Genomic DNA, 18,090 nt, shown 5'->3' on the forward strand with positions numbered 1-18,090 from the left:
CCTTGCCTGGACTCTTACCATAATAAAGTCGTTGAAGTTTATGACAACAGAGCACCAGTCTTTTTGGGCGTTGTGTTGTTGGCATTCGTGCTTTACTTTTGCTTTAGTTTTAGGCTACAGTACGCTACGTTTTTTAAGGTTAAGAAGGAATCGTGTGAGTATTTATTTCTTAAACGAGCGTAGCTAATGTTGATTGTCCACAAAGGAAAGTTAGCTACCTAAAGACTGAAAATTCCACCATGTCCATGAACACGAGATTACTAATTCTGTGCCTCTGTTGCTAATTGAAGATGGATTTGTGACGGTCATGACCACTGATGACGGTGTGTTGATGGTGATTTAAACCCCATTAATTAAGTTGATTTATCATTATCAAAATCAGTGATATCATTTCCTACCTCCATGGTTGATGCTATGGGGAAAAGTGAAGTTGAATTGTTCTGTTAAATGTTGTTGGCTTCTTATTTTTGTAATCATATATTAAACCATGGATCTTCCATGCATGATTAAACATATCATCTAACTTATCATTCTTGGATGTCCCAGAAATTGGATGAATATTTTTCTGAAACAAAATATTTTATAGTCCTGATTTGTGTAACATAGGGCCTAAGTGTTGTATATTTTGGCTCAAACTGCCACCGTGGCCGCCATATGGCCTCTCTGATTACATTTTTTTCAGTGCTTTGTCGTGATGTTTTTACCCCGGAAAGAAATAATGAGCTATACATTTTCCTCTCGTGCAGCAAACATATGCTATGCATACAGCAGAGTTTCACTGTTTGAGGAAGTGTGGTTATTGTTGTCTAAGCTTGGTCGTACTTCTTGTCATCACATTGGTAATTTCTTCTAGTGGACAGAGGATAGGTGAGTGAAGTCGCAACGTTCTAGGCTCTCAGGTTTGAAGGGGGAATGTTACTCTCCGACACATTGCATTCTAACTACAGCATCAGGTCCAACTATTTGCTATACAGAGCTATAGTTGGGCCGTGACCTTTACTTTCAGTACAGCATCTGTGTAATGTTGTATTTATCATCATGCTCACTACTGAAGACCCCTGATATCTGTAAGTTTCATTAAAGATAATCATCAGTGACCAAAATCTTCAAAGTACAAATGAAAGTTTAAAATTACATCCCCTGATGAAACATTTTTCAATATCAAGACTTTCAAGCTCAAGACCTAATCAGCTTCAAGAAAACTAGGTCTGGTTGTTAGATAGGGAAGATCTCCACACCTGTTGATTGTCATTCCCAGAACTTTCATTGTTCATTTCATTTATCATCAGGACTGGGTCAGGTTCAGTTCAAGATAAGTTGAACTTTAAAAAAGTAGATTTTTAAAGGTATAGGCCCCCTCATGAAAAGCTTCCTCTGAAGGTTACTAAAATTGTCACCTGAGTACAAATCAACACCAAATAAACATTGTTGGAAAAATTTGTTGATCTGAATGTTCCTGGTGGTTCCTTTTTCTCCAGACCAGTTTGAGGTTCGTCTTTCTGACGGGATCCTAGGCCCTCATGAAGGAAGACTGGAGGTGTATTATGCATTGGGAGATAGTTGGGGCGTAGTCACTAGCACGGGATGGGGACTTGCTGAGGCCAATGTAGTTTGCAGACAACTCGGTTTCTTGGCTTCATTTCCTGCCGCTGTGGGTCATACATTCAGCACAGATCTACGTACGTCTGTTGTGGACAGGGTCAGATATAATTCTTATGATTTCCCATCTCTTTTGGTGTTATTTATTTGTGAGAGATGCTTTATTGTTCCACCGCTAGAGCCGATCCAGGGATACCCAGTGCGAGTCATAGCCCCCCCCCCAAAAAAGAGCCCTTTTTTTCTAATTAATGAAAGCAAAATTTTCGGTCAATGTCATTTTCCTTCCTTAAGAAGTGTGTATTAGTCCCAAATTTTAGTTTTACAACTCCAAAAGGCCAAAAAGATTACATGCACATGAAAAATTTTCAGATTTTTTTAGCTCCCTGCCCCAAAACACATTTGCCTCCACCTTGACAATTTTTTTTCTGGATCAGTCTTTGTTCCACTGAGAATCACTTTGAAGTTCAAACCACCAAACCTGCTTTTATGAAACAGAATATTCCATTCCCAATAACGCAATTCAACAATCCACCCTTATCAAGCCCGACAGCCTCTCATCCAGCCCGTCACAAAGATCACTGACAATGCCTTCAGTCTTTATCGGTTCCATTTTTTCTCATTTGTAGATTAAATGTAGTGGCAGTGAGACCCGACTGGACCAATGTGTCAACCGTGGATGGCTGTGCTCTGGTGATTGCTCCAGCGACAATCATGTTGGGGTCAGATGCCTCACAAAGGCGTTACCACGTATGACTGACCTTTTTTGAGAACATCGTATATAGGTCTAGCTTTAGGACCAAGCTCATAGTTGTGTTAAGTTTGGGTTAAAAAAAGGCCATCCTGTGAACGGAGCAAGATAAACATTTTGGTTATCTCACGTTTTTGAAAAAGGTAAAAAATATATTTGAAACTTAGCATTTTTGGTTATATCTGACAGAACAACTCTACCAGGTGAGGTTGACAGGCAGTACATCACAGTTTGAGGGTCTCGTTGAAGTCAGATATAATGACTACTGGGGTCCAGTCTGTGGTACAGGGAGTGCATTTGACTTCCTGTGTGCAGTTACCATCTGCCGACAGCTAGGCTATGGGCCACCAAAACATTACCGGATCTTGAGCGAAACAGACCCAGGTAAAGCCAACTAACAGTTGAGAATGCTGACTGATTCATTTGGGACTCTGTATAAGTGAAGTCTTTCTGTTTACATGTATGTTGTTAGATAGTCAGAACTTTTGTTCAGATTCTGTGAGTAAAATGACATTTTGCTGGCAAAATTTGTATAAGTATGAAGTCAGGTTGGTTATGTCATGAAGCCTGTGTTTGATGTCACCAGATATCAGATACTTCCTCATACTGACTGAGTTTGGTTTTTGTAATATTTCTCTTTTTTCCTCAGAATCCAGGCCCAAATTGATTCACAGCGCCTCATGCCACATGTGGCATCGAAGCCTTTTGGACTGTGAAGTGAATGGCGCTGACGGAACTGTCTGTTCACCATCTCACCCAGCGGCTTATGTAGCCTGTAACAGGCCCGCAGGTACCAGACTTACTTTATGCGGTCATATCTGGCCACAAAATTTTGCTCACGTTAAGTTAAAAAGGGGAAATCTGTAAGTTCAGAATTCACTTTTATTGGTACGTATTTTGAAATCTGTCGTAAATGCCGTTTTTGTTTAAATACATTTGCAATCTCATTCTCAGATCTGTATCCCCTCTATTTGGATTCTCTCTCAAATCGATATGAGGGCGCTGTTCGCATTTACTCTGACGGGCAGTTTGGAACCGTTTGTAATACAAATTGGACCCTGACTGAAGCTGAGGTTGTTTGCCGTCAACTGGGTTACGGTTTGCCTGTTGGACCAAATGTGTAGGTCATTAGTGTTAGTGACAAAGCCCCCCCCCTCTTTGAAAAATGCCAAGATTAAAAATAGTTTAATCCACCAAAACAAAATTTGATACCAGAGCATAGTGTCGTATAAGTTTCAGTGTTTCTGATGATTTTTCATACAATTTGTGCATCTCATTTAGCTGAGCACTTATTGCGCGAATCAATAGTTAAATGAACGTCCATCTCATCAACTTCCATTTTGCACCGATTTTATATTTGTATTTTAAGACCCTCAAAGATAGCCATAGAGAAAGATTTAAGGGTTTGAAGGCCACAATGGAACCCCCGTCCTCCACCATGAAAGAAAAAATTGAAAAGTTGTACCACAAAAAGAGAAGACTGATTTGTTTTGTAAAGTCCACTGTCTTGAGAAAGACTTTGGTTTCCTCCCATATAAGGTTAATTTTGTACGGAATCTCACTTGAGAGTTTACCTCTGTTGCTTTGTCAATATTCTTTGATTTGTCCAGTCCTTCAGAGAATCTTGCCGGACCAAGTTACGAGCCCATTCTACTTGATGCTGTTCAGTGTGACAGCGGCGAGTCCTTCTTAGCAGAATGTAGCCACAAGCCATTCAGAGACACCACCTGTCAGAAGCAGGACGAGGCCTCGGTACAGTGCCAACGGCCAGAGCTAGAGGGTTAGTAGATCATGGCCTTATCCTTGAAAAGTCTTGTTTCAGGTGCAGCATTTCTACGTACTCTATCTTGGTTCCATTTTTTCACTGAAGTTAAGTCAAGTGCAACAACAGTTTGCCAAGAATACTTTTGTTTTATTATTTGCAATTTTCCCAAAAAAATGTAAAATTGTAATTTGTGATTATTTCCATTGGACAGATTTTAGCCTTCGCATTGCTGATGGTAATGCTTACCAAGGTAGGTTAGAGGTCGCCTTTCGTGGCCAGTGGATGGCCATCTGTAACGACACCTGGGACCTAGCTACAGCCAATGTCTCCTGTCGTCAGATCGGCCTGGGGCCGGCTCGCTCAGTATCGGCAGAGTTTGATTTCCAGCCACAGTTTGTGGTGTGGAATGAGGTTGCTTGCCAAGGAACGGAGGAGCGATTGGACCTTTGCAAGACCTCTCAAACTGGCCAGTACTCCTGCAGTAGTGGCAAACCCGCCGGAGTAACCTGCAGTCCTTACAGAGTGCCCAACCCAAATGCAGGTAGACTATGAAAACAGAGAGGACTGGGTAGTTCCCTAGCACTTGAAATTGGAAAGAATTTTGGTTTGAATAAACCCGTTGAAAATAAATGTGTTCAGCAGAAGGTTTAGGAGGGGAATTGATTTTTCCAAGCTGTTGTTTCGAATAATTAGGACAGGCTGAAATCTGCCATTTGCCCTGTTCAAATGGAAATCGATTGAGCCAATGCAAAATTGTTTCAGAAGCTTATGTGTACATTCCTTACTGGCCAAAGACTTGAGTAAAACAGTAAATATTTGTCTTCATTTCTCCAATATAAAGCTGCTGCTTAAATGCAGAAAATCTTCTATTTTCCCAGGTTGAAGAGGGCCTGATATTTAAGACCGTTGATCTGTGTTTTTACCATGCACAGATAAAATACGTCTGATTGCTGGGATCCTGCCACACGATGGGGCTGTTCAGCTCTACAAAAACAGCATCTGGCAGGCCGTCTGTCCATCGGGGTGGGATAATAGGGATGCAGTCGTTGCATGCCGGCATTTGGGCTACCACGGCGCTGTACACAACAATGCATTTAATACAGAAGGCCCGTTCTACATGGACAACGTAGCGTGCCAGGGGTCAGAGTTGAACTTGACCAGTTGCTCTCACTCTGTCTTGACCCCAGGGGCAAGGTGTGAGGGCGACATTCAAGCAGGTGTCACTTGCAACCCGTTTACTGGTATCAAAAGCCTCACAGGTACAGCTTTGTTTCATATTCCGATATGTAATTCAATTTTCATATGTTACCAGAACAAAATATTTACTGACAATTTTCTCTCTGAAAAATGCGTTTGACTCAAGTTTGAAGCAGCATCCAATGACACTACAGTCAGTTTCTGAACTTTGAAAGGCTTAAAGCCTTGGAAAAAGAGAATGAAGAAAAGTTAACGTTCAGTTTCAGAGGAGAGGGGAATACATGTACCCTGGGTATAAATTCCAGGGAAAACCCACAGCGTCGGGTGAAAACCAAATCCACACTTTAGCCTTGGTAGGATTTGAACCTGGGTTGCACAGGTGAAATGTGATGGAAGTACCTCCTTATCACCCTTGCTTATGGTCGTTACAAACCTTTGACATGGTAACAGAAAGTGCAGTGAATAGAAAGAGTAAGCCAATGGTGATGTTTCACATAGGGATCAAAACTACGTAGAAGTCCGCCATTTTTGAGTTCTCATTTTTTTCTGTGACAACCCTAACCCTCCTCATCAGCTACAACTCTTCGTCTCGTTGGAGGAGACACCTTACAAGAGGGGCAACTGCAGGTATACTTTGCTGGTGTCTGGGGCACAGTGTGCAGTGATAAAGCATGGGACATGAATGCCTCCCATGTTGCCTGCCGTCAACTTGGTTACGAGCGAGCTGAGAAAACTGGTACCGGAAACAAGGAAAAAGTGAGCTAAATAATAAATTGTATTAAATTCAAATCCAATACTTTTAAATAAAAATTAATACTGAGTAATTTATTTATCTAGTCCTAACCTCTGAAAAAACCTTTTTGTGAAGGCATCTATCATTTTTCGCATACGATCTGGAGGCAGTATCCAAGAGTATATTAGATGAATTTTGCTCGTATTATTTAAAAGAAAACCCATTTTGGGGCAATTACAAAAGTTTCCCTGATGTATTTTTGATCCAGTATGTTAGATCCTACCTGTCGTAACTTAGCCCTTAAATCATCATCATCATCAATTCGTGTTTGGTGTTCTCCCCCTACAACCAAATTGCTCTAGAAGCCGCATGTAGGTCACACCTCCGTTCAATTGATGCTTTTCTCCATTCCACAGGGGATGGAGTTCTTATTGGGAAGAGTGGAGTGTTTAGGGACAGAGTTGATGCTGTCAGCTTGTGCCCATGCTCCGTGGGGGCAGGTTAGCTGTCCACCCAATCAGGCAGCTACAGTCGTTTGCAAAGATCGTAAGTAGATATTTGTGAAAAAAATCTGTTTTGTGCGAACAGGTTATGGCTGTTCAGCATGGACCAGGCTCAAGTTTAACTCTTGCCACAAGACATTTGTTCACAAAACTGTAGAAAATTTCCAGAAAAATATCAAGCCACTGAATTGTCCACGCGAATATAAGTGAAATAATAAGCTATGAATAATAGAATTGATAAATTTGGATGGCTGGAGAAGATAATGGTCTAAGGTTGAGGCCAAATTCTTAATACCAAAAGGATTAAGCTTGGGGAGTTTAGACGAGGCATGAACTCAGTGCTGGTATTTGCTGAGATCGTCATTCCTTGATGTTTGTTCTTCAGGTCCTGGCCAGAAAATGGACAGCGGGGTCAGTGAGTGGTTGTACATCGGTATCGTGATCGCTGTCATTGTCATTGTCCTGATCAGTGTCTTGGCCACCTGCATCACCTGGTCTATGAAGAAGAAGAAAGCCGAGAGGAGGATCCGGGAAGGGCCCGACCATCACAATGTCCGACATGAACACCTGGAACAAAGATCCGCTGAGCCAGAGGCCAGAAGGCAAGAAACGGCCGAGACAAAGATGTTGTGAGAGTACCGCTTGAGGTAAACGCCTGTAGCATCTCAAACTTAATAAGAAATGTGAGCATCCAGGCAAACACAATCTATGGTACTACCCAAACTACCTTGTTAACAATTCAAATTGATTGAAATACAAGTCTAGTGTGAAACCATTCCGGGGGGAGTGTCATGTGAATATGATATAGAATATTTGTCAGCTACTGAATGTGATACATTGTGTTAAAAGTGAAATGAAATAAACCTAACCGAAATTGAAAGTGAAAATTACTGTGTTGCAGAATGTTAACTATATTTTATGACTTATTCTTTTTATAAAAACCAGTAGGTGATCCACTGATAATATTCAGATAACTCAATATTATGCAGACTCCATAAAGACTAATGAAAGCCATGTTTGATTCAATATTTCATTCTTTATTCATTCCTGAAGATGTTCTGAATAAAGAACGAAATATTGAATCAAACATGGCTTTCATTAGTCTTTATGGAGTCTGCATAATATTGAGTTCTTTTATAAGATTGCCATATCTTTTGTAATACCAGGATTTTTTTATAGTAGTCAAAGTTTATGTAAAGTTATCATATGTCATTGCTTACATATGCCGTTGTCACGGTAAATGTTTGCTGTTTAAAAAGCAGAAATATTAAGATACATATATGTGTGCTGAATTTTTGTTTCTGTTTATTAATTGAATGTTTTGATGTGTAATGTTGATGCTAATTTATGCTCGGCATTAATTTAATTATGCATGAAGTTGGTTTTGTGTAATGAATATGGTCATTGTTAGAGTTTATTCAAGTTTATGTAATTGGACTGTGTGATCAAACAGATTAGGATGTATAATTTGTGTAACACAAAAGGTTTGTTTTCCAATCTTTTGAATGCAGTACGTCATTATGTCGAAAGTATGTGGAGGTGTGAAATACAGTATCCGCCTCGATCTCGAGTGTTCATTTTGTTGGTAGCGATGCGATCGTAACACGTTCATTTCATAGTCGTGCGTGAACCAGCGAAATGCGGTTCCGACCAAAGGAGCCTCCGTTGCTAAGAAAATTGCGCCCTCTCTTGGTCGTGTTTGAGGCTCATCACGTGTTTACATTGCAATTTCTTCGCAAACAGGTTTTATGACAGGGTATTCGTGGAATGTAATTTATTCACTTTGTTGATAATTTAATTAGGAAATACATTGCTTCGGTGCGTGTTTAAATGAAATCTTCATTTTTACTTGAGTATCTACACATTTTGTGACTATTTATGAACATATTTGAATGCATACAATGCATGTTCATGATTGTTAGCATATGTTTGATTATTTGTCACTACCTTTCGCATGATTGAATTTCTTGTGTGCCTTTATAAGGCAAAATATTCGTCTTGATGTCTTTCAAAAATTATTTTGTTTCCTTATTTTGGAATGAATACAGTGCCATACACCCTTGCCGCATGCTACGTCTTTCTGTTTGCAGTGTATATATTTCAATTTAAACAAAGAATTCTAGTATCAGAGCATGAAATAAAGTATCGTTTACAGTCATGGCATGTAAGACATTTCAATTTAATATTTGCCATTGCGTCTTCATATTATTCCTTCTGCATGATATTGGTACATGTTGTGCAAGTCATGGCTTTTTTTCGGTCAGGTCCACGGTAGATTGGACTTTATGCTTCGCCAGCGCTACAAGGGCGAATGGGGGCGCGCAACGGGGCTAAGTTGGCCCCCCACACACACACACCCATCCCCCACGCACACACCAAAAAGAGCTCTTTTAATTAAGCAAAAGTGAAAGACGAAGTTTTCAGTTTTTTATTTGCATTCTTTCAAAAAGCCTAAAAGCTCCAAATGTCTCATCATTCCGGCAATAAAAGTTTACTCGAAAAAAAAATTTTTCCTCTCCCGAAAACACCCCCCCAAAAAAAGTGGTTCTGGTTCTGTCCTTGCGCTGGGATGGATATCTCTCTGGCCAATAAAATAAACTCACGACTGTCATCAACCGCAAAGGGTGTGAGGGTCGGTTTGTGTTTAGACGCTGTTCAACTCGCTAATGGGCGCGTTATAAAACTGGCCAGGTTAGTATCCGGTTGCAAATTTGATAAAGATTTGAGAAAGTGGTCAATCCGAGGGTTTGTTGCTAATTGATTAATGGACAAACCGAGCCTGCTCTGGATTACAATGGATTTAGATAGGTCCATTTTGATATCTTAAAGGACAAATTGAAATATTGCATGTTTGTGGCTGAAACGCAAAAATCCAAACTAATGGATGACTTGCACTGGAAATGGAACAGGTCGGTATAAGGGGCCTCGCCTAAGCAACGATAAAAGCGTGATCGGGCCTTCCATTCACGGATGTTGGCCCGTATGTCACAGAGCCGATCGTTGATAAATCCCTTTGACATCTATACAAAGGGATAATCTGAAACTTTCACCTGAGATTGTCACAATCAGTATCAGCGGAGACCAGACGAAGGCAGATGTTTCCCTTCAAAACGAGGCTCTTTGAAGATTCTTAAGAAACAAAATTAATTACGATTTTGTTTGTGACTGCCAGGCTTGTTTTCATAATAGGGATCGTGATGGCGCACATCCGTCGTTGACAGTCGAAGCTGCATTAATGATGCAAGCCAGCTTGTTTGACGACCGATCGAGCACACTCAAAAGAGACTGACGGGACCACGCTATGCGATTAGACTCGTAATGCGTCATATATTCCAGTCATGATGTTAATACAAGAAGCAATGAAGCCTGAATGAGTGCACTGGAGATAGCCCGTTCCAAGAAAAGAAAATGGATTGGCTTCTTCATAACATCGATGGCGATTACAGACTTATATAAGAAACGCTGTCTGGATGTTTCAATCGGATTATCCTTCATGTTGTTGTCGTTTTGTTTTAATGACGCTTTCAGCTACTCAGGCTATTTGAGCCAATAACTGTACGATTATTGATAACCATTATTATTCAACAGCATCACATTACGGAGTTAGGAAGGAGGTCTAGTTTTTGAGGTAGGAGGAAACCGCCGAGTACCGGGCCGGAGAAAACCCGCCGCGTCAGAGCGGCGGTCGGAGAGCGACTATGGACTGGAAACCAAATGCACTTGAAGCCTGGGCAGATTTTCCTTCATTCATATTGCTGCATATTTTATCTCACTATCTTTCCGTAGGTGAAAAATTCGGCTACATATATTGTACATGCCGTTTGTTTGTTGGTTGGTTGGCGTGTTTGTTTGTTTGTTGTTTTTTTCTCTGTTAATTTATTGTATTGGGTTCCTCCAAGGCCCACTTCTGAGTGTTTGACAATAATGTTACCCTACAACTTAGTACAAGGAAGGATTACGCCTAGGTTTTGGAGAGTTGTATGTGCAGAATCTGGCAAGAAATTCTCCGAATCAGCCCGGCTAGACCGGCGCGCCGGATCCAAGAGTTTTCACTATGCACGTATTAGCCTTTCGTCAAGGCCTTCATGGCTGTGTGTAACTGCAAAGCGACTGGACCGGAGACCACATGCCCAAGTGGCGCAGCGCCACAGTGGTCCACCTCACCTGACCATCCAACGATGGAAGAATTCCTCTATGATCTTACTCACCCATAAGTCTAACGAGCAGGGGGACAGACCGTCCCATGGTACCTCCAAGCTATTCTTTCATCCCAATATTTCACTGACTGAGGTCTCAAATATCCGGAACTACGTCTCCGTGCAACAGGTCCATGACATGTGTGATTCTGATTTATTTCCTTGAAATTTAAAACCACGGGCCACAATACTGACTCGAAGACTTTCGATTTAGACAGGATTCCGAGCCGTTTTCCTTTATGTAACATCGGATGGAGTGAGGCGTCCATTGAGCTTATTAAAATGGTGTTTTGGGGAAAGTCGACCCGTTAGCACTTTCAGTGCTAGATGCCATGGGTGACTCCAGGAATCCGTGATCCGTCAAGTAGAAAATAACCAACTCATTTTGCTCTGGCCTGTGGTGCAGTGCCTTTGTTGAAGCATGGAGGAAGGTTCTTTCCTCCATGGTTGAAGCTTATGCACGGATGTTCTGTCGGGGAGAAATGAGGTTACGTGTTCTAGGTATAAACACAGCTACAACGAGACTTTGAATAATTGGAGCCAATAAAATTAATGGCGCAACAAACATGAGCGTAAACCCATGCTCAGTACAAATAAATGAAGTACATGTATTATGTAATTCCAATTGCAAAATTTCGTAAAAGGCTCGCGTCTTATACGGGCTTTTGATGATAGCATCTCCCATGACGCCATTAAGTCGACTTCTCATGCTATCCAGGTAAAGTTGCAATTAAAGAATTCCTCCTAGTTTTTTTTTACAAATATACCCCGGCATTAAATGATTAATACAGCCTTGAGAGAAACTACATCAGACAGTTCAAGTTCTCAGGGGTGACCTCCTCAGCGAGACATTTCGACCGGAGATAATGCCACTACGCTGACAAAGTATTCATTCGCATTCCAGCTCTTGATGGGAAATGCACATTGCGACCCGGTCCTGATAAGTTACGCGGTTAGTGACCATTCGATATACCCTTAAGCTGGAGCTGGACTTGTGTGCTGGGATTACAGGTTAGTAGTATTGGCATGCGGTTCACGAATGATTACGGTTGCAATTTTCCGCCTGCATGCATGCACAGAAAAGGGGTAGCCCTCCGCGAGTTAGACACGTCGTCTGAATCGTTCTCTTTAAAACAATGCGATTAGCAATTAACACCGGTTGAAGTTTCTTCCTTTTTCCTTCCTTTCTGTCTCTCTTTTCCTCATTGTACACCAGGCCTTGCTTTCATCTTGGTTCCATTGGTTTCTCAAGCTATGTGGTCACTTATGACATCTGGAAATGGCATAAGTGAAACGAAACCTTACCTTGGACTATTTTAATTTCAGAGCCGCAAAGCAAGCCTGTGACACGTACTATTCATCATCAAATTATCTATATACTGGCCGTTCATGGTGTTGTACTTCGATCGACATCACGCCCACTGATCGCATTATAGATTATGGCCCGGTAATTATGAGCCGTTATAAAAGTCGATACTATACTCAGAAATGCCGCCGTTGCAGTCCCGCTAACCAGTCACGTACATCAAACAAAGAGGGCCCAACGACACGATGGCCCCCGTGGTCTGAGAACGGTGAGTCAAACCGTGGCTCGAGGTAGAAATATTTGAACAGTTCCCAGAAAGCAGCCCTAACTGGGACACAGGCGAGTGGTGGTTCATTGTGACCACGTTTATAGAGCGTCGCCTTCACAATGGACGAATTTTTGACAGCAGTGTCGTGGGTATGGGACGGCACGTATTGTGTTTATCCCACTTTCCCACAGGATTATTGTGTTCTTCGGGGACTTCCTGCTCTGAGGTATTCGGCCATACCTCTCGAAGCAGCCAGAACAAAATTAGACCATGTTTACGAGACGAGAAGCTATAAGGATCATTTTTGTTAATAAATACTCTCTTTGTTCGTTATAGTTTAACCAGGACCACACTACGTAATTACATCATAATGGGATTAAGATTAAAAATAATAACATTATGTGCATGTTGAAACCAATCTCCATATAAAATATAAAACAATGTAAAGCATGTATATAGGTTTCTTATTACATGAGCAGAAAATAATGAGATAAGAAAAAAGAAAGAGGTGGGATGTAAATAACATTAAAAAAAGTAAACCGGTCAAGGAAAGCGTGAAGGGTTTTTGGCCAGTGTCTGACAAAATCTGTGTAAAACATTGGGGTGCAATTCCATCAAATTTCACCGTCCTTTCAGAACCAGACGGATCAATGTACATGATAATTTCTGCGTCAAAATGTTCCAAATCTAAGTTAACTTCAAAGTAGAGATTTCTCCTTCTAAGACCACATCCTTTTGAATCAAAAGTTCTTCCCTCTTAGAAAAAAACTAGACAAAAGCAGTTTCAACCACATAATCTGAAGGCTCAAATTTCAAGTCAGAAATCATCTAGCGGAGAATTCAGATCAAGTAACGCCGTCAATGGTACCGATAACTAATTGCATTCGAGAGTGTACACGGCATACGATGCAATTATACGATGTCGTGTCGGTACTTTAAAGGATTTATTACTTGGATGAAAGAGACAACACCAAACAAAACGTCATGAATGTGCAGCCTGGGTGCCATTGATTTATTTATTATTCCTGAACATTGGCCCCATGGTTACTGAAAGAGGGGAAACAAAATAATGTGTAAAAGGCTGAGAGTGAAGATAAATCATCAAAGTCTCATTATGGGAGGGATGTCTTCCATTACTGAAATAGCAGCTTCAGTAATTGGCAATTTCTTGCCTCGCCCCTAAACTCTTGGAGTACACGTATTCCCGCCTGTCAACCCATGCTTATTAAATTTCAATTAATTCATCATGACTCCATTAAAACTTAATTCTTCAAAGACCTTTTCCGAGAATCCTATTCCCTCCTTAGGGGTAACAAGACTTTTTTGTAGTGGTTCCACTAGCTATGACGACGTCATCGATTATTTGGAGGCTCTTAACGCTGTGGAGTGAGCGTTTATAAACCAAGCAACATCGGAAACTCCACCGCATGGCGCGGCCACAAGTCAGTTTGGATTCAGTCGAGTCATGAACGGGACAAACTTGACGACTGAAGAAGGCAATGTCGGCCTGCGGGTGGTGGAAGGTGTCACTTTTGTGATCATTACCCTCCTGATACTCATCGGCAACTGTCTGTGTCTGCTTGTCCTACGACTCGCTCGGAGCATGAACAGCGTGACCCGGGTGTTACTCATCTCACTCACGGCAGCTGACCTGCTCATGGGTACGGTCGTCGGCGCCCCCATCCTCGGCACGGTCATTGCAAATGAGTGGCCTTACGGGTACGTCTTCTGTGCCATTTCGGCCTCCGGGAACCAAATCTGCGCTACCACGTCTCTGTTTTCACTTCTCTTGATCAACGCTGAGCGGTACGTGTGCATCTCTCGCCCCTTGAGGTACTCTGAGATTGTCACGGTCAATCGCGCCCGGGGAGCTGTTGTCTGCGTTTGGATCTTTGCTCTGTTCTTGGGTCTCTCAAACTGCTTTCTCCCGGGCAGGGTGGCCAACTACCACGAGTATCTTCACTCCTGTTTTTTCGACCCTTCGTCCGGTAATCCAGACGTCATGGGCACGCTGTGCGTGATTCTCTTTGTCTTTGCACCGTTCCCAGTCCTCATCTTGATGTACATTCGCATCTTCGTCATTGCCCGACGACACGCAAAGGACATGGAAGCTCGGGCCATCGCGATGTACGAGCAGGCTCAGCGACTCAGCCTCCAGGAGAACGGACGGATCAGCCTTGACCAGGGACGCCGGCGATTCTTCCCAGAGTACAAGGCGGCCAAGACATTCGGTATCATTACTTTCACGTACGCTGTGGCCTGGATGCCCTTCTTCTGCATTGTCATTTATGAGAACCTCACCCTTACCAAAGCCCCACGTGGTTTGACTGTCACGGCAGCGTGCATGGCCCTATCCAACAGTTGGCTTAATGTTCTCGTCTATTACGTTCGCAATGCTCTTTTCCGTGATGCAGCGAAGGACATATTGTCGAAATGTTTCCATGACAGACTGCACAGGTTGTAATCTTTTCACTTTTAAAATATCATTTCTTACGTCAGTTTTAATTTGACGGAACTTTTTCTTGAGCTGATGGGTTACATCTTTGATTAATTTAATATAGATTGAATTTTTGATCTCAAGTCGATTGGTTCTAAATTTCATGATGAACGACGCATGCAAAATAATTGTCTGTGGAGGCATGCATTTAGACCACTATATGGCTTTTTTGTTGCACGCGTTCAGACTTTTAACTGAGACAAGTCAGAAGATATAATGAACTGCCACATTGCCAAGCTTCAATACGGAACTACAAAAGTGATGAAGACAACAACAGTATAACCCGCAGTGTGAACGAACAGAATGAAATAAAAATGGCGACTGTTTGGAAGTCTTTCCTTTCACGTAATAGAAAGATGAACCCAGTGTATGAAGCCTATATTACTAACTTGCGACCTTACATCGGCTACAAAATCCCAACACTAAAAAGAAACCCGCATTTTCCACAAGAACTATATGCCTATTGGACTGTATTTTGAACCATGCTTTTCGGAATTCTGTTCCTCTTGGGGTTCATGGAGTAGTCACAGGCTTTGTGCTATTCAAGGTTGACTTAGATTGGCACTGTAATTTCATTTTGATTAAAAGACCTCTGCGATAATTGAATTGGTGCACGAGTGTGTTACTCTCTCCAATGACACATCGCGTATACAAGGCTCATTACTGACCACTACTGGCTTAATTAGATTTTTAATGTCACCCACGGTGTTAACTAGTACTCCTGACGACAAAATGACCGTAAATCCATCATAATGTTAAGATTTCTTGACAATGCATTCAATTAAAAGATGCATGGCCCTATGGTAGAACCCATGCCTTTTAGGTGACGCACTGTTGCCAGTGAAAGTGATATAACACCGTTTAATAGAAATTCGCCCACGTCGAACCAAAACCTCAACTTTTTCCCCAAAATTGCGGTGTCAAATTGGTGTTAATTTAACACCCTGGGTGTTATTAGAGGATTACATCTTGCCTGTTATAATCCTTTGATATAACACCGCTGGTGTTAAATTAACCCCACACTTGTTACAATGCAGTCGCACACGGTTTATCGTTTGGCCAAAAGAAAGGTTGATACATTTGCCAGATGGAATTTCATGCACTTTGGCGAGGGAAACCTTACTCTGACAGTGATACATTGTGACACCGTGAAAAAGTATAACCATTTCCATCCAGTGATGTACTAACATTATTTATAGATATTTGAAGTGATACTGGCAGTCATCATAAATTCAGGCTTCTTCATAATGGTTACGTTTTGTCATTTAAATACAGGTTTTTAAAAGTCTTTAATAGCTTTTTAGTGGACTTTTTCTGTGAGCTATTGTGAAAGATTGACATAAAGCCTCTTCTCAGAAGTTGTCCGCTCAACTTTTCCTCTTGAAATGCCAAACAAAATTGTGTTGGCATCCGGAAGCATCCTTCCCATGGTAGAATCACAATCGGGATGTACTGATGTGAAATGAATTCGATTCGATGGAATGCTAAAAATATTTTATTAGTAGGCGCGCCAACACATTATGACACAGCGGATAATTACAGGAATTGGTAGTCCAGAGAAGGAAACCGTTATCATGGCTGACATTCCCGCGATTACATCTCTAGAGGCGCGCGTTTTCCGGTTTGGAAGGCCTATCTGATCGGGTCCTTTGTAAAGTTCAGATGGCATGGGTTATAAACACACTATAGTGTGGATTTTAATTTGATGTTTACCAGTGTTTGCGGGGATATATCATTTTTCTCCGGTAAAGTTCGGCACAATACGCATGTTTTTGCAAGGTAATGAGCATTCCACTAGGCTTGATTCTTCTTTCCTTGTTTTTTTGTATTTTTAACATAATAAGCATGGTATATCTTCTGTACTTCTATTGTAGCAGCATAGTAAACTCACCCATACAAAGTACAAAATTTTGTATGACAATTTCAGTGTATGACATTAACTTCGGATATAGGGGGCGGCCTCCAGAATTAGGGGACGGGCCAAACTCGGTTTTGTTTTTGAAATATGGATTTTTATGAGCCTTTCAGACTGTCGGGAGTTGAGACTACAGTTGGGTTTTTTCAAATGCTTTTAGAAGAAAGGGATTTTGTTCTTCAAAAACAATGAAACAATTTTGCTCATTTTTGTGGGGGAGGGGCTGTGGCCCTCTTCCAGCCCTGCCCCCATCCTTATTTCAGATGAATGTTACCGAACCGTCTGTACTATCAGATGTACACCCTTCACATTTCTCTAAGCGTGCACATTAATCAACAAGAAAATAGGCCTACAAGGAAAATAAGGATACCATGATATTGGATAAAACCAATGTTTGCAACTGGTCTGGTGTACTCTACTCTCCTGCCTGTCTATTTCTAGAGCAACAAGGTATAGCTATAGGCTTAAAGCATTTCTGCACCTAGAGCAAGCATTGCGTAATTAATTGAAACAGGTGGCAAGTCTTGGAGAACACACCGAGTTGTTCATTTTGCCAAGAACGTCATTATCCAAAAGTCTGAAGGACAATAGGTCCAATCTACCGCTGATCTTTCAATTTGCCAAGAACAATGAGGCATTCATTATTATAACGGGCGTGATTGGGCTTAATTTGAGAGCCTACACTGCGATGAGAATAATATTTTTTCTTCCCTAATTAGCTAATTTATGTGGCAAACGCAATTCTGATTGCTGGATTGGCGTGAATCTACAACCTCAGAGCTAATAACACCCCCGACTTATTTTTCCATCTTGGAGTAAAGCTGCATTCAGTGAGAGTTCGACTATGAAAGCCCAGTTAGTCTCCGCTCAAGCAAATAGTGAAACCTGAAGCCGATTGAGATGAAGGTACCGACCAACAGTACAACCTGTAACATGGAGCTGGGTATTCTTTGGCGTTGAATACAGCTATTGATGTAAGCCAGTATATATAGGTTGGTGGCGCTATTTAAGAAGCACGTGGCAACTGAAATCGCACGAAATTGGCAAGAACGTTTAACGTGTAATTTTATTCTTCTACTCTGTGTGTTTCTTTTCAAACTTTGTGGCAATTTAATTTCAGTTTAACCTTACCTTTAAGTCTTTGTTTTAAATATCCATAATAGACAACATTAATCATCACGGTATAACTTTACAGAACAAATCGATCTTTTGGAAACTTACCAATCGATACTTCCCAGATGATATTTCCAACGCATGCATTTTCCAGACGATACGATTTTCTATGGTGACCGAGGGATTTCGTTGAGTAAAGATGTAATTTCAACTTGTTGTAAACGTGACATAGTCTTCATCTGAAGAGTGA

At 41.4% G+C, this 18,090-nt stretch overlaps 3 protein-coding genes across 4 annotated transcripts in view; 2 read left to right on the forward strand and 1 right to left on the reverse strand.

Moving 5' to 3' along the window:
* dhx33 (DEAH-box helicase 33) overlaps positions 1-18,065 on the reverse strand; it is a 29,740-nt gene extending 11,675 nt beyond the window's left edge. Inside the window, exon 1 of the mRNA XM_022242893.2 lies at positions 17,949-18,065. The gene's annotated coding sequence lies outside the window, so the exon portion shown is untranslated. The remainder of the gene's footprint in view (positions 1-17,948) is intronic.
* Positions 18-8,728, forward strand: LOC110983560 (scavenger receptor cysteine-rich domain superfamily protein-like). 2 transcript variants are annotated; one of them, XM_022242889.2, is made up of 13 exons: positions 18-154; positions 747-867; positions 1,479-1,699; positions 2,226-2,346; positions 2,537-2,731; positions 2,997-3,137; positions 3,302-3,467; positions 3,958-4,127; positions 4,324-4,653; positions 5,045-5,371; positions 5,884-6,065; positions 6,459-6,588; positions 6,931-8,728. In XM_022242889.2, exons 1-13 carry the CDS (start codon positions 41-43, stop codon positions 7,176-7,178), a joined length of 2,466 nt encoding a protein of 821 aa, XP_022098581.2. In that variant the 5' UTR covers positions 18-40; the 3' UTR covers positions 7,179-8,728. The 2 variants fall into 2 exon arrangements, with proteins under 2 accessions (XP_022098581.2, XP_087001777.1); XM_087145651.1 differs by lacking the exon at positions 18-154 and adding an exon at positions 169-323.
* Positions 13,644-15,418, forward strand: LOC110983563 (beta-4C adrenergic receptor-like). Its single transcript, XM_022242894.2, has one exon. The coding sequence runs from the start codon at positions 13,781-13,783 to the stop codon at positions 14,777-14,779; it is 999 nt and encodes a 332-aa protein (XP_022098586.1). The 5' UTR covers positions 13,644-13,780; the 3' UTR covers positions 14,780-15,418.
* Positions 18,066-18,090: the final 25 nt, after the last annotated feature.

This window comes from Acanthaster planci, linkage group LG14 (assembly GCF_054643075.1).
Source record: "Acanthaster planci isolate LZ-2023a linkage group LG14, COTS_SCS, whole genome shotgun sequence".
Classification (NCBI taxonomy): Eukaryota; Metazoa; Echinodermata; class Asteroidea; order Valvatida; family Acanthasteridae; genus Acanthaster; species Acanthaster planci.